At 36.6% G+C, this 26,162-nt stretch overlaps 2 protein-coding genes across 3 annotated transcripts; one reads left to right on the top strand and one right to left on the bottom strand.

Annotated features, from left to right (window-relative positions):
- The first annotated feature begins 8,487 nt into the window (after positions 1-8,487).
- On the top strand, positions 8,488-15,680 carry il12b2 (interleukin 12B 2). Of its 2 annotated transcripts, none has more exons than XM_066685027.1 (8): positions 8,488-8,626; positions 10,545-10,626; positions 10,727-10,963; positions 12,576-12,678; positions 12,806-12,972; positions 13,067-13,200; positions 14,006-14,125; positions 15,560-15,680. In XM_066685027.1, the coding sequence occupies exons 2-8, from the start codon at positions 10,545-10,547 to the stop codon at positions 15,620-15,622; spliced, it is 906 nt and encodes a 301-aa protein (XP_066541124.1). In that variant the 5' UTR covers positions 8,488-8,626; the 3' UTR covers positions 15,623-15,680. The 2 variants fall into 2 exon arrangements, with proteins under 2 accessions (XP_066541124.1, XP_066541125.1); XM_066685028.1 differs by lacking the exon at positions 8,488-8,626 and adding an exon at positions 8,811-8,838.
- A 606-nt stretch (positions 15,681-16,286) lies between these two features.
- On the bottom strand, positions 16,287-25,582 carry cfap161 (cilia and flagella associated protein 161). Its single transcript, XM_066685026.1, has 7 exons — positions 25,346-25,582; positions 24,883-24,972; positions 20,831-21,057; positions 20,624-20,705; positions 19,852-20,010; positions 16,619-16,692; positions 16,287-16,503 (listed from the first exon to the last, which is right to left on the bottom strand). The coding sequence occupies exons 1-7, from the start codon at positions 25,415-25,417 to the stop codon at positions 16,293-16,295; spliced, it is 915 nt and encodes a 304-aa protein (XP_066541123.1). The 5' UTR covers positions 25,418-25,582; the 3' UTR covers positions 16,287-16,292.
- Between the last annotated feature and the right edge of the window lie 580 nt (positions 25,583-26,162).

Genomic DNA, 26,162 nt, shown 5'->3' with positions numbered 1-26,162 from the left:
TTCCGTTGTGTGTAAAAGCTTTTGTGACGCTTTTTAAGGCAGCGTCTCAAACTGCTCCTTGCTCCCTACGTAGTGCACGGCCACGGTCATTATACTGCATATTTTACACTCAGGGAATTGGTTTTATTAGATAAAAAGTAATACATTTTCTGACCAGACATATGGGAGTTTTTTGAAAAGCATAACGGAGTACAATGCGTAGCAATATATCTGTTAATTCACATAGTGCACTTCACACCGTGTAGGGAGCCAGTTGTTGTTCCTGTTCCTGGACATGGAAGGAAGTGCAGATAATCTGATCTTCACGTCATACGTCTTCTTGTGTTGTTCCTACAGTCACAGATGAAGATCTGCAGATTTACTGAACTGAAAACGGTCTTTATTCGAAAGCCCAAACAATTTCCAAGAACACGCCTCTTTTTTATTTCACGAAAATGTCACCGGGGTGTTATAACGCAGTAAGACGTGACATTTTAGTCATTGTCAACAGGCCACTCGCTTATTCAGTTTTTCCCCAAAATGACTCAATGTTATTTTTTTTTTAACTTCGAATAATTATTTTTCTGAACATTTACACTAATTTAAAGGTTTAAGGCTCAGCAATAATGCATTTCAATATCGATATAACGGACACATCTAAAGACCTTGGGGTCCATTCGAGAAAGTAGAAATAAACAGATGAAAATCTTACTGTTCACTTCTATCTGAATTATATCTTCTACACTTACCTTTGTATAAAAATATTTACAAAAATATTTAAAAACGGTCTGGAAATGAACGTGATAAGATTGAGTTCTGGACTGAAAGTCTGCTGAAAATTTTTTTATAATAAATTATAATGGAGCTTTCACTAAAATATTAGCTTTGAGACAACAAAAGAACGTCTGACCTTGTCTTTGTGGGTTTCTTACTTCCAGAGAGCTAATACAGGGCTTAGTGAATCCCTGGAAAATTAAATATTCTTTTTTTTTCTTTTCAGTATTCTCTATAGGCCCAAAAGCAGGAAGACTGAACTCCAAATGTTTCCCTCTACATACATGTACACTATATATATATATATATATATATATATATCTTCTAATCTTCTTCTAATTTCTTATCTTTCAAGTTAATTTCTATCAAAAACAAAAAATAAAAACAATGTATACATAATTCTATGTGATGTTTGTACACTGCTACACAGTTAAAATATTGTTCATTTATATAGTTCTTTTTTTAATAAAATAATTAAAACAATCTATGGATTTTTCATTCTCATGAAGGCTTGTTTAACTGACAAAATGACAAAGATAAGAATATCTTTGATCGAACTGGTTGTATTGTGTAAAATTAAACACTTAAAATGTAGCCTGCACCACTGCGAAAATTTGAGACCGGGTGAAATAAAAGTAAAACTTTAAAAAAAGTTTGATTGGAGCATCCACCACAAGGTCAGTTTATATGAGCAAAGATAATTCATGGCTCATCACTTTGGGTTTCAGGGAATCCAGAGAAATATGATTCAATGTAGGGCAAAGCAGGACACTACTGTTGAATATCCATGATATTCAAGATGGATATTAAATGCTAACCATCACTCCTGATTACAGAGAAGTCAATGGCATTTCTGGACATTGTTGGCATAAAACTTCCTTTGTTCAAAACTTGAATTTGTTGCTGGTGTTTAATAGAGTGGCATTTAGGTCAAATGCATTTAGTTGTATTTGGCCTTGACCTTAATGCTTAGACATTTCTCCCTGAAACATTTCATGATATAATTCACTACAGATGGTGAAATAACCTAAATCATTGTAATTGTTCATTAAGAAAATGTAACTAAAATAGTTTAATATGCAATTTTTCTGTCAATGTTCTGAGTCTTGGCTTACATCTACTCATGGACTGTTCATACAACAGATATGGATTTGAGTGACATCCCATTCCCAGGGTTTAATATGATATTGGCCCACTGTTTGCAGCAATAAGAGCTTCAAAGAATTTGGGAAAGCTTTCCACATGGTTGAGGAGTGTGTTTAAGGTCAGGACTCTTCCACAGTTCTTCCACACCAAACTCATTCATCAATGTCTTTATGGACCTTGCTTTGTGCACTGATGCGCAGTCATGTTAAAACAGACAGGGGCCATTCTCCCAACTGTTCCCACGAATTTGGGAGCATTAAATTGTCCAAAATCTCTTGGTATGATGAAGCATTAAGAGTTATTTCACTAGAACTAAGGAGCTGAGGTCAACTCCTGATAAGCAACTTCACAGTATACTTCCCCCAAAATTTAACACTTGTACAATGCAGTCAGACAAGTACTGTTGCATGGCAACTGACAAAGTAAATTCATCCACTGGTTTGCCAGACGGAGGAGTGTGATTCATCATTCCAAAGAATATGTCTCCATTGCTCTAGAGTCCAATGGCAGCATGCTTTACACCACTGCATCAGACGCTTTGCATTGCACTTGGTGATGCATGGTTTGTTTGCAGCTGCTCGGCCATGGAAACACATTCCATGAAGCTCTCTATACACTGTTGGCCACATGAAGTTTGGATGTCTGTAGTGATTGACTCTGCAGAAAGTTGGTGACCTCTGTGTACTATGCACCTCAGCATTCACTGACCCTTATTTGACGTGGCTAACCACTTTGTGGCTGAGTTGCTGTCATTCCCAATCATTTCCACTTTGTTATAATACTACTGATGTTTGACTGTGGAATATTTAATAGCGAGGACATTTCATGACTGGACTTGTTATACAGGTGGCATCTTATCATGGCACCACATTGGAATTCACTGAGCTACAGAGAGCAACCCATTCCTTCACAAATGTTTGTAGAAGCAGTCTACATGCCTATGTGTTTGGTTTTTTACACCTGTGGCCATAGAAGTTATTAGAACACCTGACTTGGATGGGTGAGTTAATACCTCTGCCAATATAGTGTATTTAAAAAATGATTTACAAAACAATGGCTTTCAGTTTCATACAGGTTCTACAAACTATTTTCATGAAATATCTCATTACTAGAAAAGTTCGGAATTTGTGTGTAATGCAATAAAAAAAATGTAATATGTTGCTTTTTAATTCTCTTGAAGTTTTTTTTAACTGATAAAATTGCAAAGAAAGATTTCCAATTTAGTCCATGATAACTTAAGTGTATTTTGTAAATATAAACAAATACTTAATGCAACACACTAAAAAGTTGGGACAGTGGCAAAATAAGAATGCATATCACATTCAAGAATTCATGTGACATTGTTTTGAAGCATTACACTATAAACAGGTGAATATAGTCTTTGCAGGCAGAAAGAGTTTGTTGCTCATTAATTAATGCCAAATTTCATGATTGAATGGTCAATTACTTCAAACAACATGTTCAGAGCAAGAATGCATCATGGTACCTTATATAAGACTGAGAAATTATTCAGGAAATCAGAAGAAATACTGGTCCATATAAGGTTAGGCTGGGTCCTTGACTTGCCTGTCTGCTTTCCAGGTCTTTCTCTCATGGTACATTATTAAGAGATGAATCAGACAACATCAACTGCGAAATGTTGAGCAGCTTAAGTCTTGTATCAAATCAGAAAACACATACAGTTTACTCACTGTATTAACAGTGAGTATCCTCAGTTCTCAAATGGGTAAATCATGTAATTAAAAGGATGGATAATGTAACCATGGTAAAAATGCCTCTGTGTTTATATTCACAAAATACAATCAAGTTGTTTCATGAAAACATTGGAAATCTTTTCTTTGTGCTGTTGTCACAGTAATAAACCTACAAGAGAATGAACAAATCACAGATTCTTGTTCTAGTTTCATTTTACAAAATGTCCCAAATTTTCTGGTACAGTATTTGAATAACATTTTGTAGACTCTGGCTCACAATGTTTCTTCTGAGATTAAACATATCATTATGGAGTTTGTCCTTGTTTGCTGCAGTAAGAGCCTTAGTATTGATAAATAATGGAACATAGCTGTGAGGATCCGATTGTATTCAGTTACATAAATTTAAGTGAGGTGAGGTACTAACATTTGATGAATAGTTCTGGATTACAAACAGCACTCCATATCATTTCAATGTTCTTGTTCCAGGCTCTACAGCCCAGTGCTTGTTGGGTGCATCAGCAAACACTTATTAAATGGGATGTCTACAAAGGTTTGGACATTTCATTTACTTTCAAACTCTATCTTAGTTTGATGCAGCAATTTTCTAAACTGGCTGTTATCTTCTATAATGATTTTCACTGCCAGAACAAAAGAAAGCCAACACTGTATACTGTGATCTACAGCAGACGGGTTTCAAAAACTATTTACAAAAACTGGACATTTAAATAAGTGTCAGGGACATGTCCCCATAATTCCCAGCATAAATGATACGTACACATACATGGATGAAATCCAGAACTCTGTATGAACAAAATAGATCAGTGTATCGCTGAATCACTGGGAATTCTACACATTTCTATAATAATTTTACTTCATTCTGAGAACATAGCTGCATTGTGCTTATTTATTTCTGGACTAAGAAATCACACTTACGATTTCTTAGTCCAGCTTTGATGATTAATGTTAAATTTTCTCAGAAGAGCTGTTTAAATGTTTAAAATCCTGTTTTATAGCAGTGCCTTCTGAGATAAAATGTTATTGTTCAAAATGTGGAAAAAATGGAAGATCCCTTTAACCCAACACTAATGATTTTACTGTGTTAGTGCATTTGATCTCAGTAGGGATCTGCCAAAATGATGTCAGTGAGGTTTAATAAAGCATCTTCTGTATTCATCAGAGACACTCCCAATAATAAGTGTGTGGATTCTCACAGATAATATTGTACCTTTTAGTCAATGAAAAAGCTGGAAAGTCCACCGGCGCTGGTCCTCCCCCTCACCCACCACCCCCACCCCCGCCCCCACAAGTCCTAACTCTCAGATTAGGGTTCAGCTCATTTGCAAAGCAAAGTCAGTGTGGAGGAAATACGTACCGTACACTGCATCTACCAAACATTATCACTTTCCTTATCATCTCTTACCATCTGGTGTTACGTCTCTTTCATATATTGAAAGAGCATCAAGAGGAAATCACACATATGAGGTAAATGAACAGAGGAAATGTCCCTCACACATATAATATTTGCTATATTCGAATTTCTCTATTAAAGGGGAAAGTCTAACTGTCGTTTTTACTGTCTAGTGATGAAACGAGAAAGCAGAGAAATTGATAAGGGGACAGGGTTCAGTGGTGACTTTCACAAATAACTAAAAGGCAGCAGGACATTTAGTCAATTATTAATCATCAGAAAAAACAATATTTAGGTCTCAAAAAACACTCCAAAGGGCTTCCCTTTTTCGGTGCACTATTTGTACATCAATGGCTATGTTTTTTCATTTCTCATTTCTTCATACTCCATATTTGCATGGGTTCTTGAACTAGTCTTTCATTAAATATTAGACCTTAACTTTTCACAGTACTTCAAGGGAAGTTTCTTGTTCCTTAGAAACCACATAAAAGAAGTCATTGACCACTTTACTGCGGAATAAAGTAAAAAAAGAAAGAAACCAAACATTGAAACAAAGCACAAAAGAGCAATGTTGCCTTTCTAGGAAAGAAAAGGAATAAAACCCCCTTCCAGTCACCCCTAAAACCACATGGCTGTTAATCACAATTATGTGTTTAGATAAAATAAGAGAAAATACTGATTTAAAAGTGAGTTTAATGTACACCATCATTTAGCACACAAGGACCTATGAATATGCAATTAGTCACTATCTATCTCCTTTCTATTTCAGCCACTCATTAGCAGCATGAAAACCTCAACTTGCAGGTTGATGGAACAGGCTCCCCCCGCTGCCTGAATTTGCCTGTTTTATACCGTCCTTTGAAAACTGCAGTTTCAAAGTCCAAATGTTCAGCCATGGTGTTGTTTGCTTATATAATTCATACTACCTCTTAAAGCATATATTTAAAAATCCAACAGAAACTTAATAACAAGATGAAAAACATATTATTTACATAAATGAAAATCAGGGAATGACATAACCCTGGTCACTCTGGAGTTAAAAGAATGAGGACATACCTTTTACTATTTAGTCATCACTAATATTAATCACTCAAGTAGTAATAAATAACCATTTTGCTCCTACTTACATCCTTATATTTAAACATTCATTACCACATGTGTCCCTCCACGTGGGGCCCTCCACTGCTAATTATACTGTTCACTGGTGATGAAGATGTGGTGAGTTATCAATAACTAATTTCTGTGGAAATTATAGTGTGAAATACTACACAGGACAGTTTCTGAGAGTGGGAGGAAAATAGAACAATAATTAACAAACCATCACTCTTTCTACCACATAAGCACTAATAGGTTGCCTAGATTTTCCACAATTAAAGTTGTATAGGTTATTAACTAATGACAAATTTAATTTATCGTACCATGTAATTGATAATGCCCACCCCCTTCATTCAACATAGTTTTTAAGTGAGATTAAGTAAGCAATAAAAATATATAATAGAGACTATTCAGTATGCATTTCTATGAAAGATTTGATAACTGATAAAAACAAAATTGGAAGGTACTCCATAACTGGGCTCCTGTGACGTAAGTAGTTTAATGGACGGGTAACTAATATATCAATAATGTGTAACCACAGATATATTAACAACAAAATTAGTTACACTTTAACGTTGTATAATTATAATGAAATTATAATCAATGTTGTTTGGGTCCTCTGTGTAAACTCAATAAAATATTTACTACTGTCATTTTATCTTCTGCTCTAGGAGCTAAGTACACATTGAAACCACTATCTTAGGACCACAACAGCTTGGATAATATGCCACTTGAAAAAGTAACTTTCGAACAAGTGTTCTTTTTTAAAAGGGTGCCCATTGGGCTGTGTTCATGTACAGTGTGTGCTATGTACAGTGTCAGAAAAAACTGTCACAGTGGTGGGACCCATTATGTTAGTACACCCAATTTTCAGTACCTTTAATTTGGGAACATAATTGTACCTTATTCTATATTAATTGTAGATTTGTAGAAAGAGAAAGAAAGATAGAGATAGATAAAGACCTGGATAAGGCAAACTGGGGCACAACTGGGGATGGCTAAGGCAAAAAAAAAGGACCTTCCCCTAATCAATGGTTATACTTCGCTCACCCAGCTCCAGGAATAAGACATGCTCTAAGAGTTGGTCCACAGCACATGAATGGCAAGAAAAGCACTAGGGATCTTGCTTGACCTACCAGCAACCAGTCCTATCAAAGTAGTTTTAGTGCTCCACCACAAGCATTCTGTACACAACACCTGACTGAATGCAGAATTAGAGGTCCGGAGCTTTGTGCATATGGGAAAGCCGAAGACTAGAGTAATGGAGATCTGCAGCCCCATGGCAAGGAAAGCTCGCCGTTCACCTGCACACCATGGTGGAGCACATCAACCACAAAGCACACGTTCTTAGCTATGGTGGCAGTGGCATGCAAGAGACCTGAATCTCCTTCAACACAACATGATAAAAGAAAACCAAATCTGCCTAAGGTTTGGAATTAGTATATTCACAAGAAATGACAATGTACCCCAGCTGCACCAGTGGGAGAATGCATCATAGGAGCAATGAAGGCAGTGAAGGCACAATAAGAGAGACTGAGGTATAGGGATGGTGGTGGACATGTGTGAGGATGTCTGTGGTGCAGGTGGTGCCTGGACCATGCCAAGGAAGGTGGCACAATTGGGAGGTTTGGCTCTTGAGGTGGGAGCTGTTTGATGTTTGCCTTGGACCTATAAGGTTTACAGGACTGTGTTGCCCCTGGGGAGATTGAGGGCAGCTTCCATGATGCACCACAGCATCATAAAATAGACATTTATGTTGTTAATGCACTCTCTGAAAAAGAAAAAAAGAACGGTAGAGGTACACTATTGTCACTACAAGTTCAAACAGTGTAAATGTACTTTTAAAAGTACAGCAGTGTTGTTGAAGTCCAGTTGTGTTCCCTAAAGGTACATTACATCCTCTTCTCCAGAAGGAGAGGGGAACATTTGTAAGATTTCATTATAGAATTGTGTAAAATAAAAGAAGGTTTTATAAGCCCTGGAGATGAAATAGGGCATATGAAATAAACACAATTTTAAAACCTACAACTATGATAGAGTAAGATACAATTATACCTTGAGGGAACCACCAGTGACAGTGTGTGTTGTTGCGTTGCAGATTGAATAATTGAATAATGTTGGTATACTGAAAAGTATTTAGTAGCGTGTCCTATTTAATTTGCCTCACGTGTTGGTGGTCTCTCCTCGTCATTGTGAATTAGGGATCATTCTCTGGCGGATTCTTAGTATTGTTAGTAAAAAGAGAAATCCCTGATCTCTGCGTAATTCCTTTCCACGCAGAGGACACAAGATCTGCTTTGTGGGTTAATACACCACGAGCAAAACGAATTTACTACGGATAGTAGTATCGTAACGCTGGCATCACTGAGGGACATTTAGAGGATCCCCCACCCCCGTTTGTGGTTGCGTGCGTGCATGGCTGGGCTATAAATGTGTCCATCTGCCTCCGGACAGCAAACTAACACGCGTCCTCACAGACACAAAACCGAACCGAAAAGACGGAGCTCATCAACTTAAACAGCGTGCAAAGGTAAGGTTTTATTCCACACTGTTTCTTTTACACCTCTCACCTCACTAACCCTGTGTTTTACACACAGAGAGAGAGAGAGAGAGGCAAAGACTGGTCTGCTTCCTCAAAAACACTCTACTCAAAGAAGTGGTAAATGTCTGTTTACATGTTTAACCGTTAGTTATAAGGAGGTTTGTCAGTGAAGTATAGCACCCCGTACTCGGAGAATCCAGGTAATCACAAAAAGTTTTCTAAGTGAACTTTGTAGTGTGGTTGTGGGTAAATGATAAAATAACTTATTTAAACCAAATAATCTAATTATAAATATATAATCTTTATATTGTATTTGACTTTAGGACGTCGGCTATTTGCATATTTTGAAATAAGGGGGATTAACTGCACTGGGCTTTTTCCTTCAAAATGTTCGGTTCAATTACTGAAAGCAGCAGAGAGGCAGAACAGAGTAAAAGTCAAACACAATGAACTCGAGTAACACATAAAAGCAATATGCAAATATGGGCTGTCAGTTCTGCAAAAGAAAGATGTTGATGTTTAAAAAACAACTGTGCACTAACCAACGTGTAAAGAAAAGTCAGACAAAAAAAGAGAAAACAATGAAATAGTCTTTCAGCTCTCCAATTGCTTGTTACCACATGATGTCTTTTTTTAGGTTTATATAGGTTTACCAGATAATATTTTAATGGTATAATTACTGGGTTAGTACAGAGTATGTACCTGATAAGTAAGCCTAAGATATAATAAGTACTTAGTATATAAATGGCATGATACTAAAAATATGTGGTTATTTCTGGTATCTCACAATTCATTTAATCATTTCCTCACTAGTCAGCTATGTACACATAATGCCTCAGTACATATAGGATAAACAGTGTAAAATAGCTCAGAAGTATGTGATGATAATTATTGTGGTAAATCACGTTCTGAACCTAATGAGTACAAAGCACCATGAAACTCTACTAGTGCTCTACTAGTATAATTACATTCAGGGACCTGGAGGTTGTGGGTTCAAGTCCCGCTCCGGGTGACTGTCTGTGAGGAGTTGGTGTGTTCTCCCCGTGTGCGCGTGGGTTTCCTCCGGGTGCTCTGGTTTCCTCCCAGAGTCCAAAAACTCATATTGGTAGGTGGATTGGTGACTGTGTCCGTGTGTGTGTTGCCCTGTGAAGGACTGGCGCCCCCTCCAGGGTGTATTCCTGCCTTGCGCCCAATGATTCCAGCTAGGCTCTGGACACACCGCGACCAGGGTTACAGATAATGAATGAATGATTGAATATAATTACATTCAGAACTACAGTGAATTCAGAATAGAAGCGGCATTCCTTATTTATAAAAAAAGACAGTGATATTCACTTGCAAAACTATCATAATTTAAATAAATGTAGTAATATATAATTATGTTTAGAAGTACAATGGAATCGGAACGTAGTTACGTGCCTTATTTTGTAAGTGTTTGTAAGACATACCAAGTAATAATCACATATTTCTAGTATCATACACTTTACTTACTCTGTACTTACATTTTCTTACACCTTACTTCACAGGTACTTACTCTGTACTTACAACATTCCTTATTTGTAAAATATTGGTAAGATACTCAGTAAAACCACATACTTCTAGTATCATACCCTTTACTTACTCAGTACTTACTTTATCTCACGGCTTACTTAACAGGCACTTCGAATGACACAATTCATTCAAATAAACAGTTTTATGCAGTGCGATGGAATCATCACAAAAATATACAATTAAAATAGAATATAGTACAGATATCTTCCCTAATTAAAAGTACTTCGTATGTAACCCTGGAGGCACCACCACAGTGACAGTTTTTCTGAGAGTGTCCTGTATTCTGTGTTAATGCACAGATTATTATACCCTAAATGATTTTACTTTTACAAATGTATCTTCTTCTTTTCTGTAGATGTGCACTGCATTGAGAATAATCTCTTTTATCCTCTTTTCCATCGCGAGAGTGTCAGCTGTGGACACATTCCCTGAAAAATGTATGAAAATGTCCCTCTCTCACACATATACAGAAACACACATACATTGTAAAGTGAATGGTCCTTCATTTATGTTTGTGTGCACTGTGTTTGTCTGTAGTTCTGTTAGGAGAGATTGGAAGTGACGTAACTCTGAACTGTCACACGGATGATCACAGTGTAACTTGGAAACATGCCTCTGTAGAGATAGAGACGTCACAGTTTTATGAAATTAAAGGCCGAAAGCTGATCCTTCACGATTTTGCAGAAGATCAGCTTGGTAACTACACCTGCTGGAGTAAGGGTGAAGTCGTAGATTACAGCTACATCCTGCTTGATGTTTCTGGGAAATTTACGGGTGAGAAACACTGGCTTATTGCCCTTTACAAACCCACACTTTACATCATTTTATATATGACAAGGACACACTTTATAAATTAACTATTACACAATCTGAGGTGTCATGTCTGCAGTGGCTGAAGAGGGCTAAAAAACCCCCAATGAATATTATAGGTACTGTATGAGCCCAGATATAGTAAAAAGTATGCTTTATCATACTATGCTTGCATCAAAAGTGTGCTTTATCACCCATATTATAATGAACTGTTAGAAACATCCATAACTTTTACACAGATAAGTTTATACAAAAAGTTTTTGATTTGACTTGAATGTGTGAAATCTTGTGTCATGAACATAACAATCATTATAAGCAAAGAAATTATTAAAATAAAGAAAGAAAAAATAAAACATATGGAGTGCAGAGGGCAGTGTTTATGGCATGTGGAATCAGGGGCTGAAAAGGCCAAACAATATATAAATGAGGAAAGTAGATAATGATTTTCGTGTTAGCCAGTCAAGCAGAATTTAAAGTTTTATGATAAAGTTCAAACTGAAGTTGACAAAACCTGCAATCAAAATATTCCGCTGGTGATAGAATGAATGAAAGGAGAAGGAAGAAAATATGGTTAGACAGTGTGGTTTTGGTAACAAGAATGAAGCCGGAAAATGACGAATCATCTTTTGTGAGTATAATGACCTTTTATTAAGAGTGCATTCTTCAAGAAACCAAAGTGACATATTCACACCTACACATCACTAGACGGAAATCACTGAAACCAAACTGACTACATTCTCAGCAAGAGATGAAAGTGCATTGTATTAGTTGCGAAGGCATCACATGGAATTAATTATGGAACAGATCAGAAACCTCAAATGCGCAAGCTCCAGGTTAAGGTCAAAATATGACGTGGAGAACATGCCACTTGTCTTAGGATGATAGACGTAATTGACAGAGGCCAGATGGACTAAAGTATAATCAGAGAAATAAGAACCCGGGAAGAAAAAAAGGACAAAGTAATTGAAATGGATGACAGATGATAGAGTGAATATTGCAAAAAAAAAGAAGAATCCAATCCAAAATAAAGAATTCTAAAGATGTTTTAAGGGAACTAAATAATGAATTCCAATGAGCCACAAGAAAGTACAAGAACCAGTACTAACATCTGTAAAGACACTTAAAAAAGAAATACACATGGAAAAATAAGGACTGTTTTTCAAAAGATTAGTGACATCAGAAAAATAAATTAAACATCAAGTTGTTATGTTAAAGAATGTCCCAAGAAAGGAGATAAAAAGTAGTGTGCAAAATACAGAACACAACCTGGTACCACATGCCTGTAAAGATATGCTAAAGATCAATGTAGAATCATTGTAGACTACAGCCTTACATTGAATGAGATCTTCTAGATGAATTCAGGAATGCTCTATTCAGGAAATGCAGAGGAACAAGAGATATCATCGCAGATGTATGCTGGATTAGGGAAAATGCCAAGGAATTCAACATGTGCTTCATTGACTACAGCAAAATTTTGGACTGTGTTAACATCACAAAATAATGGAGTGTGCTCGAGAAGATAGGAATACCAGAATACATTTTTTTTCTAATTAAAGAATTTGTGTCTCTGTTTTAGATGCAACTATACATTGCACAGCGGAGACTTTCAACTGTACATACAAAATATCCTGCAAAATGAACCAACCTGGCTTCGATGCTTTCAGACTTCAGAACAAGCGGTATCTCTTGCTCCCGCTTTCTCTTACACACATACACACACACACACACACTCACACACACTAATACACAGCTCCACTCTTTTATATAGAACCTTTGAGCACTAATGAAGTGTGTGTGTTTTTGAAGGGATAACACTGGCTGGGTGCAGCCTTCTGAAGATGGTGTGTTTTACCTCACACACTCCACCAACCCATACGCAGAGGAAGTCGAGCAGCTGCAGGTGATCGGGGAAGCCATGTCTTCCTCTGACCGCTACTTTAAAATAAAACACAGCTTCTATCTCAGAGACATCAGTAAGTGTTTGTGTGCAGAGGGACTGTGTTCTCTGAGCTTGTTTCTAGACTGTGTTTGATGCATATCTGACTGCTGTGCGCTGTGTGTGTGCAGTAAAGCCTGCCAAGCCCATACTTAATGTGAACAAGAGTGAAGTGTCATTAGATCCTCCAGCAACATGGACCAAGCCCCACAGCTACTACCCTCTTGAACATGAATATCAGTGTTTGCGGAAAAATGATGGATTGGTAATGTCTCTTTCAACACAAACACACACACAAACAAACACACACAGTCATACACACCTGTATACCTGCAACAGTTCCATGTACTAATCCAATTTGAATTTGACAAAACAGTTGCACTTGATTCAGAATTTTGGCGGCAAAAACATGACCAACAATCAGACATTTCTATATTGATTGATATTAGATGCAATTTTATCAAACATGTAATGTAATGTGGTAAAACACTAAAGTTATTAGAATATTGCTGCTATATGTAGTCTTACGCTGATATTACTAAAATGGTAGTTAAAAATTGTTTTTTTTATTTAAAGATTTTAGATTGCCCTTTTGAGAGGTTATTTTGGCTAATGTGAACTACTGAATATGTTTATATGTATGTTTATATTTGACTCTTGTCCAATTTGGCTGTAAAAAATAAGACTCAAAATGATCCATAAAGTATTTTCATAAAAATTCATATTCATTGCTCAAAAACACCACTCTTTCACCATAAACAATGTTTAATTTATTTTTCTATTTACAAATATTAGCTGATTGTAAAAGATTCAGTTATATCACTATTTCTGGAAATGTGACTGCAGTAAATCTTTAAAACCTACATACGGTACACAACTGGACTTTAAGACCACTGCTGAACCTTCAAGGACATTTATATTTTTTCAAGTGTATAATTACATATCACTTTGTTACACCAAAACCCTCTCTACACCCAACCCCCAAACTTGAAATTCAAAAACTTTACACACCTAACCTAAATGCAAAATGTATTGTTTAACACAAACTGAATCTCTTGGTTTTATTGCAGGAGATGTCTTGTGAACTGGACAGTAACAAGAAGATCCCAAAAGGCATGAGTATGCTGAGGGTCCGCTGCAGAGACCCACTGCTTCTCTCTCAGTGGAGTGAATGGACACCATGGCAAAATGTATCCCTCTAAAATCAAAACTCATCTCTCTTTCTGTCTTTCCCTATCTGTAGTTTCTGTCTGACTTGTATTCACACACACACAAACAAATATACAGTTCTTATTTTTCCCCACAAAACTGTCCCTCTGGAAGCTCTGCCTATTCACGTCATGTTTCTTCTGTGACTGTATGTGTTTGTTTGTTAGTGTGTATATTTATGTCTGTTAAGACCCATTAAAAAGCCTCTCTTCTTCTGTTTATACCCTGTCTCTGTATTCTTACAGCTTTGAGAGCACGGAAGTTCTCAATGTCTTAGCTATCATTTCTGTTTTCTTTTAAATCATTCATTTTTCATATAAAACATCTCTATAAACATTTTCCATATAAAACACCCCTAAAACTTCTCAACATCTGGCCACTGCATTCGGCCACATGACAAGGTTTTGGTACTTTTTCGTAGTGTGTTCTAAATCACATCACTAGGCTTGTCTGACCTCTACAGTGTGCCAGATACAGTTTGACCTAAATGACAGAATTTACTGGGTGTTTGTTAGCAACATATATATGGGCGGCATGGTGGCTTGGTGGTTAGCACGGTTGCCTCTCAGTGCTGGATCTTGGGTTCAAGTCCTATCTGGGTGGAGTTTACATGTTCTTCCTGTGTCTGCATGGGTTTCCTCCCAAAAACATGGAGGTTAGGTGAATTGGCTTCTGTATAAACAGTCTTAGTTTGTGAGTAAATGAGTGTGTATGTCAGTGAATGTCTGAATGTGTGAGTGAATGTGTGTGAGCCCAGATATGGATTGGTGCTCTATCCTGGGTGAAACCCTGTGCCCGATGCAGTCCACCAGGTGGACGGTCGTTTCTGACCTGTGTGTGTGTGGATTGAGTGTTGAATGGAATGGAGTTCTCAGCAGTGTTGATTTTAAAGCATCATTGGGTATCTAGAAAGGTGTTATATAATTGTAACAATATATATATAAAATATGGACAAAACATAGTCACAGCTATTTGATGATATAATATATATCATAAAATATATATTTTAGCTGTATTTATGTACACTAGGACAACTTTTTAAATACTTTTAAAATGTAAAACTAATACTCTATAATAAAGACAATCCAAGCATGCTAAAAGTTTAGCATTTAGTTTGTAAAAATGTATGAGGATATGTCAGTTATTTGCAGCTTATCCATATCAATATTTTTATTATTCTACTTATCATAATTCATATTCCATTATTTAAATGTGATTCAGATAAAATGTAAAATACTAAGTACTTATCATACAGTTTTATTATCTTCATGCTCCTCATCAAAGTGACTCATCAGAGTATGTCTGTATATGTATGTGTGTGTGTGTGTGTGTGTGTGTGTGAGAGAGAGAGAGAGAGAGAGAGAGAGAGTGGGCAGACTCACAGAAATGCACATGATTTCTCTTTTTGTCTTTAGGTGCGTAGGAGAAGAGGAAAGAAGCAAAAGAAAAAGAATGGGACAAAACTAGATCCACTGTAGCATCCTGCTATAATTCTGGGGCTTTTTTTTAAAGCCTACAACGTACATTTTTTTCCTCTATTGAATTTTTTTCATGTGTAATTGTTTATTTTTAAATAATCCCACATATATCCAACAAATACCCACATATTCAACCCTAGCTATATTCTTTAGAATAAACTAGTTTATATATATATATATATTTGTGCCTTTAAGACTAATATATGTAAATGACATACAGCTCATTTGAAGGCTGCTTTATGCTTTTTATTTCAAAAAGGGATTGAGCTAAACTGCTGTAGACTGAAAAAGGTAACATATATAAATGTGTTTTGTGAAATCACAGAAATAATGAACACTGATTTGGCAGCCTTACTGTTTATAACTGGACTGCATGAACTGGGAATTGAATGGTACCAAAGAAAGTCAGAATTTTGTTACATGGGAGAACCCTGTAGACTCTAAACTGTTTTATGTTGACTTCCTATGAAGCAGTTGTCCTTTACAGTCTGTGTATGTTTTGTAAATGTAGATACTGATTCATTTTAGATATGACCCACAATAATCTACTAGTACTCACAAAGCCTGGAAAGGATGTCAGACAGAGGTAATTGAGGGGTAAATGATTTATTAAAACCTCTAAAAGCTTTAAATCTTTTTACCCTGTGTTGCTCTCTTGTATGTGCTTGTGCTAGCTTTCATCCTCTCCTGCTGCAATGATGGCTTTTGTGTTTGATCCAGGCCCATTATTGATGGCAGGCACTTGTTGCCGCTGCGGAAGGACCTGTTCCTCTTTGCCTGGGTCAGCAGTGACAAATAGCCAGTGGTTACTGTCCTTTTCTGCCTTGTGGGAGTCCAGAAATGTGTGAGCTGTGATCTCAAACTCTTTACCAAACGGAGTCCTACACACAGTGGGACAAAAATAATAGTCCAAATTAAAGCACATCAAAACCTCCATTATGTTGCTAAGTGGAGTTTTTATGTAAAATTAGGTAAAATGTTTTAAATGCTTCTTACCAGAGCACATGACTGGGAAGGGCAGCCAAGCACTGGTTGGTTTTACAATGGGAAATCAACACCTTGGAGTTTACCTGTGTTCACAAAGCCCACAGGACATATAAAACTGTTTGAATGTAGTTGTGTGAGTATTTGTTTCAAATGAAATGCTTTTTTGTTACATACTTTCTATATGTCAGAGCAGCGAATGCTTTTTCTTTTTTTAGTTTTTAATAACGTACCATTAAGCCCAAGCCTCATATTCTCCAAACACAACATGTCTAAACTCAGATCCACTGTTAATTTTCCCATTTATAAAAAGTAATATTATGTATTTTTTTAAAAATATTATTTACCTTTAATTGTTAATGTAACACCTAATACTAAATATAGATAAAATAAATAAAAACCTAATTCATTACATGAAAAATAAATGGATGTTGCATGTGCCATTTCAATCAAATTTTTAAATTAAATGACTTTTTTAAAAAAAATTGTACGTATATTGTTCAACTGTTTTATTAATTTTTTGTTATTTTTGGAACTCATTGTTTTTATATTGTATGTAAAAACCCCAATTTTGGAAAAGCTGGATATTCTGTCAAATGCAATAAAAACAAGGATGTTAATTGTTTTCTGGACCACTTATTCATCCAATTAAAGTACAAAGTAATTCCTTGTATTGTTTTGGCTGACCAATTTGATTGTATTTTGGAAATATACATTTATTATACTTTGATACCTGCAAAACAATCAGAAAGGGGACAGGAGCAAAATATAAGTGAAAATGTGTAGAAAAACATCTTGGAAGTATTCTACAGTAAAAATGTTAATGGGTGACACATGAGGGCATCATTATTAGTTATAACAGAAGAATTCACCAAGGCTCAGGTTTTGGCAGCACAGTTGTGAGAGTAATGAGAGATATGTCAAACAGTTCATAAAGAAAATTTCTCAACACAAGTTTGCAAAGAAGAAGTGATGGTGCTGTTTCTGCACTCCCTCTCGCCATTTATCCTGCCAGTTATGGGGATTAAACAGGCAACCTTCCCAAACCAGATTCTCTTCACAACATTTCAAAGTCAAACATCCATCCATCCATCCACTATCTGTAACCGCTTATCCAATTTAGGGTCGCAGGGGGTCCAGAGCCTATCTGGAATCATTGGGCGCAAGGCAGGAATACACCCTGGAGGGGACGCCAGTCCTTCACAGGGCAACACAGACATTCACTCACACCTACGGACACATTCGAGTCGCCAATCCACCTGCAACGTGTGTTTTTGGACTGTGGGAGGAAACCGGAGCACCCGGAGGAAACCCACGTGGACACGGGGAGAACACACCAACTGACACAGACAGTCACCCGGAGCAGGAATCGAACCCACAACCTCCAGGCCCCTGGAGCTGTGTGACTGCGACACTACCTGCTGCGCCACCGTGCCGCCCTCAAAGTCAAACATCTTACTTTTAACTCCACTACATTATGAAAATTTGCCCTGAACAAATCTCCCTGCTCTGCACAGCTCTGCACTGTTGCTAGGAGACAGACGAATACAGTCGCTGCCCTAAAACAAGTGAAAATGTTTCTCCGCCTAAAACCAATAATACGAAAGCCAGAATTTTTTTAAACCAACTGCTGTGCGAATTTGAGACTGTAAGTAATCCCTTTCAGTTTTTAGAAGTGTTATGAATGAACAAACATTTGTACTGTATTTGGCTCTATTTGAGTCATCAGTAACTACTATTCATTCATATACACGGTTTAGGATCTGTAGATGTCACAAATCACTCACCGTGAGTAAGAGTCAGTTGGAGATTTATTAAACACAATACGTGAAGCGAGGTCCAAAACCAAAAATCAGTACAGAAAGATAAACCAAGTCCAAAAGACAAAAACGAGTATCAGACAAAACAGAGAGCTTAAAGGAACATTTCATAACATTTTTACCTTAAAATTACAGCTTCAAAATCATTGTGATGCTTGACTGACTTAAACAGAATAGAACCACTCTTGTTGCTACTCTCGGCTCAGCACTGCAGAAACTACACTATGTAACATTTGGAGGAGGGTAGGAAACCACCACTGCCCTCCCCATCCCTACCAATTTCAGTACAATACTGTAAAAATTAATTGCACTAGGGGGAGGCCCAGGAGCAGAGAAACCCCCAAATCTAACCCAGTGTTCCTAAATGAGTAACAAACTCATTTAAACAGTTTATGCTTTTGTGCTGACTCTACGCAGAGCCTATGTTGTAGCCTGCACAAGTGTCCTATACCATTGTGAAAGTGTATGCTTTGGTGTCACTCTGAAATTACACTGTCAAACCACTAGGGCAGAATTTCAAACATCAACCCTATGTAGTATACTATGTAGTGTGGTATTAGTTTAAGAAAATTTAAAGTGCACTATTTGGGGAGTGAAGAGTAGAGAAGTTAACATTTCTGGACTTCCTGACTTGAGCAACTTGAACCATGTTTGTCCAACTGTTGACCAATCACAGTCTGGTGAAGTGCACACCAGGCCACACTGCTTACAACATAGGTTCAACACAAGCATAAATTGAGCTTAATGCTCAGGAGGTAGTGGTTTTGAGAGAGAGCACATTGGGTGTATGTAATAGTTGATATAACATAATTCATTGTATTTTTATCAATTGTGTTCATCAGTGTCAGGTTAATTAATGACATTCTATTAAAAGACTGGGGAGCCAAGAGTGACAGTAGAGTCTTTTCACCTACAAGGTGTAAAGCATTGTCTTGAGTCTTGTTACAAAAATGATAATAGCCCATTAGAGCCATAATACGTCATGGTTCTTTATTTAAATACTTAAGAACATTTGAAGGTAAATACGTCTTTACTTTTACTCAAGTGGAGATCTACAACAAAGACTTCTACTTTTACTGGATTAGTATTTTACCCTGAGTACCTGCATTTTAACAGGTACAGGTTCAAGTACAAGTGTGTGTGTGTGTGTGTGTGTGTGTGTGTGGTTTGAGTGTTGAATGGAATGGTGTTCTGTGCAGTGTTGATTGTAAAGTGTCCTTGGGTGTCTTGAAAGGCACAATATGTAAATGTAAGTATATTTAAATAAATAAATACATAAATAAATTAATCAGTTAATACAATTATAAACAACACATATTTTGGTCTAATCTTAATATAAAAATAAATAAATAAAAATCTGCCACTGCTGGGACTCTTCATATCTAGAAGCTTTTCTAATTTGCATGTGGAATGTGTTGTGATTACCTCTACAGGATAGCCGTCATGTTCCAGACGCTCTTGTGGATCAAAGTAAAGAACTCTCCACCAACAGAGAAAGTCTTGCTGCTCCACTAAGTTCACCTCCTGTAATCTGGACTTCTTAGCACACTTCTGGAAGGTTTTGTGGTCACTGGCCAGATGAAGCTAAAGAACGTCACACAGTTAATATGGGGCTTTTAACAATAAACTGATATATAACACAATAACCTAATATATAAACCATAGATTTAATAGAACAACTTACAAGGACTGTCTGAAATATGAGCAGTTTTTAAAATGATTTTTTATCAGCTGAGACATTTCTATCAGTTTTTTAGAGAGGCTGGGGAATTTACTCCCTACCATTTATGGAACTGTAATTTTTAACTTATTTGTTTTGTTATTATTGTGTCTTTAGGTGTGAAATATGTACTACAGAAATAGTTTCTTCAATATATCTAAACACAAATCCTCCAAAATATTCAATCTTAATGCACCTCTGGTGTTCTTGAGACTGCATAATAAAGCACCAGTACGCATCTGAAAAGTTTTGTGGCCACTGATCAAATAAAGTTAAAGAAAGTCACAGTAGTCTATATATGTTTTGGGAAAGTGTTTCCATTCCTTAGGACTTTACTTTAATACTTATATCACTAAGTAACTAAACACCAAAAGTTTTAACGAATCAGCAAGAGAGGAGCCAGACGTGGAAAAGCTGTATATGAACAAACTTAAAGCACATATGAGTTCATTAGAGGCCCTGGTTTTACATATTTACCACTCCACCGAAACCTGCAGTCGTTCTCAGACCAAAATATTGCTCATATCGCAGTATCTCTCCATCTGGTGTCCCATCAACACTAGCCACAAACCAAATTGAGAAAAAAAACACTCATTAGTGTGTATTTTTATCTGTGTGAATAAGTGCTTTTATGTCACTGTGTATGTGTCTGTACATGGCCTGGATGTGTGTGAAAACATTTACCTGCTGATGACAAAGGCGTTTCTCATACATGGCGTTAAACTGCTGGCCCCACCCACATGACACGGCCCCTGCAGGTAAAGCTCAGAGCTGGAGCTCATATTGCTTAGGTCGGCAATGATGCTGAGGCTGCATGGGTCACGTGGGTCAAGCTTTGTCCCTCCAGAATTCACCAACATTATGGTGTCTCCAAAGCGTAAAAATCCATCTTGTGACACAGTTAAACTCACCTGAAAAACAAAATTCTATTTATTTGTATTCATTCCACTCATTATAATGTTTTAAAACAGCTGTCATGTAACAATGAGGTGTAGAGTAATGCTTAGAATTAATTACTGTAATTACTAGGATGGTCTACGAGAAGTTTAAATGTTATACAGTGAATAATCATACATCAATAAGAATGCAACAGATTTCATCATGCACTGGTGTATTTCATCAATGCAAGACCAGATATTTACACCCATATTATACACACGCCAAGATAGGTATGATCAACAGGTAAAATAAGACAATTACTTTGCCCTAGACATGTTTTGATATTTTATTTATTTTCCTTTCAAAGAAACTCTCTTTGCTTCTTCCAAGGTTCTGCACATCTTAATAAATCCTTCAACAAATGCGAATAACAACATGTCACTTATTACCAAAATGTTTACACTCTTTTCTCATAAAAGATTAAATCATATTCCTTTTTGACAAGAAAATGGAAGAATTACCTCATATAGAATACTGTTCTACTATAGCAGTAACTCTGAAAAACTAATGAGTAGTGTCTCTTTTCACAGTAACTATCTTAGCAGAGGGCAGTTTTGGAATTGCCCACATGCAAGAGGCATGTACAGTCCCAGTTTGTCTTGAGGAGAGTTTGGGGACTGTTTGGTGGCCCAGTCTAGTAAGGAAAAATATGTACTTATGAAAAGCACTTCCTACTTCCAAGGCCTTCCTCTGGTGAGGGTGAGGAAACATCCTATTTTTAACTTATTACAGTCTGTTTTGCAACAGAGCCATAATGTTTTGAGAGCCATAATGGTGGCAAAAGTTTGAAGCAAGCAAGTCCTGACCCATGCCTAATTGAATTATTAATAAATAACGTCTGCCTCTGGACATTGATTACCCCTAGAAACTAATTTTGTTCATGGCTCGGCCATGGCATTGATTTTTGATTTTGCTTATGAAATAAAAAGAATAATGTTTCTCAACTATGGGCAGGCACCCCTTCCAGGGTGTGTCCCCACCTTGCACCCAGTTATTCTGGGCAGGCTCCAGACCTACTGAACTGGATAAGCAGTTACAGACACTGAATGAATTAACAAAAGTTTCTCAACATAAAATAGTAAAGGTTTGATCATTTATGGTGCATAATATCATTTAGATGAAAGGTTCAAGCATCAAAACCAGGCTAATGAGGAGAGGGACCATCCAGCTTGTCTATCCATAATAAAATAATGTGTGAGTGTGTGTCACCCTGTGAATGTCTGGCGCCCCCTCCAGGGTGTGTTCCTGCCTTGTACCCAGTAATACAGGGTAGGCTCTGGACTCTGATACAATCCATGTTTCAACATTTGAATTGGAATATTTACACTTTTTATACATTTTTGGAAATAGTTTGTTCATATAAAGAAGCAATAAAAACATTTATTGCAGCATTTCTATAAAATGTAATAAAGAATGTGCTATTTATAGTAACAAATAAATAATGATAAACATAAAACACAAAATAGCACTCTGCCACTTACTCTCACCCACACCTTCCTCTTTCCGAAGGAATTCTCATTACAGAGCAAAAATGTTAACATATCACATGTTCTGGGCTTAGGCTGTCTTTTTTGAAGCTATATTGGCTGCTGTAGAGAAGAGGAACTTAGATGGTGTTGAGCAAAGTTATTAGGTGCCAGGGATACATACGTAGGACAGAGGAGGGTACATTCCAAGTAAAAAAAAAATTCTATTTGGTATCAACTCGATAGCGTTTTTTTCAGAGATATAACTATAATAAATAACTACAAATTACTTCGAGAATATAAAAGAGAAAGAAGTGCAGGCGACTAAGCTTCACTTCTAGTTGCTTTATCCAGTGTGTATCACTGTTACACATGTAAACAAACCGATGTTAATTTCTATATCTGATTAACTTTTTTTAATAAAACAAGCACAAAAACTAAGAGTATATCATGTTCTATGAACTCTTGGCCTTATTTATTGTCTAGTGTTATACCTAAGCAGCAACTCAAGTTCTAGCACTACTCCACTGCGCCCTTGCAGCATGGAGATGTAAATATTTAAGTCGATATAAATATAAAAACAAACCATATTTAAAGTGAGTAAATTTGAATATTCAGAGGGGATATACCCCCACCCACCCAGAACCCCAACCTTCCCACACCTTGTGCAGGCCCAGAGTGACAAACGGATTGAATATATATGTGTTAATATAAATAAATAATAGACCAACCAATCAATAATGAAACTGGTTGCCAAATATTTTTTATAATCGATTACTCTTTGCAGCCTAATACACATCAATTATTTGGTTTCTAGTGCAATCAAACTGGAATAATCAATTATTTTCTTCAAAGATTCTTCTGCATCTCTTGATAAAACTGCATTTATACTGACATCCAGAGGCCTGGGTGTGAAATTCCTGCTCTGTTATTGGCTCTTGTTTCTGTTTCTGTCTTGTGTGCCATCCTGTCCACCAGCTTCTGTTTTGCTTTTGAATGTTTTGGATCATGCCTCATCCACAAAGTGTTGTGATGTTGTTTTGATCCTTTACTCTTCCTCTCCTCCATGGTAAAATAGTACAATGTTATGTTATTCTTTATTTCACCTGTGTATTTTCTCTTTCCATGGAGGTTTTAAGTGTCTTTCCTGTGGCACTTTCTCGTTATTTGTCCAGTTTTGTCTCATCCTATGAGCTGTAATTTGTGTTTTTTTTAATCCTGATATATTAGTTTACCAGTGTTGTTTATATAAAGTATTGTTGCACTTGAATCCGTTCTTAAAGCCTCTTAAACGCTACCCTGGATGAATGAGAGATTCTGTACTAAACCTATTTTAAAAATAGTTGTTTCTATTTGGGTACCTGCTATATAGATCATTTTTGGACTACAAAGCAACTGTGAGTGCTTGCCATAGAGAAGGTATTTTTTTATATCAGTTATTACATTATAGAGATCTGTAATTGAATTTGGACCAGTAAAATTTGTACTAATAATAATGACAAGTTCGAACTGATCTACAATACATATTTTTCATATTGTATTTTGTATTTCCTGAAGGAAATAGATAGTGCTTGAAAACCACTGGAAGTGTGTGTGTGTTTTTGTATATGTGTGTGTAACTGTGTGTTATTTTGAGCATGCGTGTAATTTTGTGTGGGTTATACATGTCTATGACTGTGTCGATGTATGTGATTGAGTGTACACCAATCAACCATTACATTATAACCACGTCCTTGTTTCTACACTCCACTGACAAGACGGGAGCACTTTGTAGTTCTACAATTAGACGATAGTCCATCTGTTGCTCTGCATACTTTGTTAGCTCCTTTCCTCCTGACCTTGAATGGTCAGGACTACCACAGGGAAGGTATGATTTGGGTGGTGGATCATTATCAGCGCTGCAGTGACCGGGCATGGGTGCTGTGTCTGTGAGACTCAGTGGCTGTTAGACTGTGATTGTGACATCCTCAGTAAAGACTTGAAGCTCTGAACATTCCTGCATTGATGGCTATGGGGGATTTTTTCTAATTTTAAACGCATATTTATTAAAAACAACAAATCTACATTGCACACCTCTTTGAAATGCAGTTTGAATTGAGTCTTTACATTAAGTTGTTTGGCCTGTATTAAGAGGAATAATTAAGGAGAATAATAATAGTAATTATCATAAAAATAATAAAAAATAATAAAAAATATAGTAATAATAGTAATAATAATACAACATAACAAGATGAGGAATAACAAAATAGTGCTTTTTAAGCACTGTAATTAATACTGTACTAGAAACATATTGAGTTAGTACTTGTTGTACCATTAAAGACAGTCTCTTACTGGTCTGAGGATGTTTTGTTTAAGTGCAGTGCTCTTCTGAACTCTGAGCTCTCCTCTCTCTTTCCGATGAAGAAAATCCTTCAGACTGTCCTGGACAAACAATAAGGTCAACAATCAGGTTTAATCTCGAAGGCTTTCAATATTTGGCTAGAAGATTGCACAGTAGTATTCAAATTACATGTGTTAATTGTATAAAGGGGAAATGTATGTTATGTATTCTTGACTAAGACCATATTTGGACAAAAAAACAAAAAAAAAACATGAAGTGTTAAAAAAGGTTTTAGGTTTCATTGCACTTTGCAGACGTATTGATACCAGAGACAGTGTTTAATCTGAACAGGTTTTATTTTTACTTACAAAATCAACAAAGCCTAATTTGACGAGGGGTGCTGTCTAATACCACCATGTTTACAACTGCCATTTACAGATTAAAAATAACCCACTGAAACAGTTTTTAACAAACCTCTTCCAGAGTCACGTCCTCTCTCCAGTTCCCTACCCGCACACTGGGTCTGTAGTTTTGCACGCTGGCCATCTTACAAACTCTGTACAACTCCAGACAAACCCTCTTCTATTTCAAAAGATATTGTAGCTACAAAGAAAGCTGAAATTCTGGAACTGAACGGTACCGTTTGTGGATGAACTCACTAACCAAACGGTACAGGAGTGTTTACATGTCTCCATGGTTATAGCACCCCCCCCCCCCATCTTCCGTTAAACTCTCTCTCTCTCTCTCTCGCTCGCTCTCTGTGTGTGTGAGAGAGAGAGTGTGTGTGTGTGAGAGAGAGAGAGAGAGATTAACTGAAGAATATATAAACTGAACCAAGACGAGTACTGCTTGTATAAACTGAGTATAACAGTTTTCCATTAGATCCTATAATGAATATTCTTATCTGGCTAACCAATTTTTTTTTTTGCTCATTATATTGCACAGAGCGATCCGGATGGTCGTATATTTGAAATTTAAAACGTTTTTGAACATAATTGGGACTGGCTGGTGAGGAAAAAGAATCATTTAATATCTTTGTTAGTTATTGAATGTCAAAATGCAAATGTAACTTAAATTTTTTTAAATGTAATTAAGAAAAAAAAAAAAACACGTCATGCATTCATTTGTTTATCTTCATGCTGATCAGTGGAGGCCGAACCTACCAAGAACCACTGGGTGCAAGGGAGAACATACCAAATTTCTCACATTGACCTGATCAAGACCCTGGAGCTATGTGGCAACAGTTGCACATTGGAAAAGGATGTACACATTTCAGTTTCAGGAATCTTTC

The sequence above is a fragment of the Hoplias malabaricus genome, chromosome 11 (genome assembly GCF_029633855.1).
Source record: "Hoplias malabaricus isolate fHopMal1 chromosome 11, fHopMal1.hap1, whole genome shotgun sequence".
In the NCBI taxonomy this organism is placed as follows: domain Eukaryota; kingdom Metazoa; phylum Chordata; class Actinopteri; order Characiformes; family Erythrinidae; genus Hoplias; species Hoplias malabaricus.
Note: the sequence above shows the minus strand (reverse complement) of the source record. Positions and strands in the feature narration are given on the sequence as shown.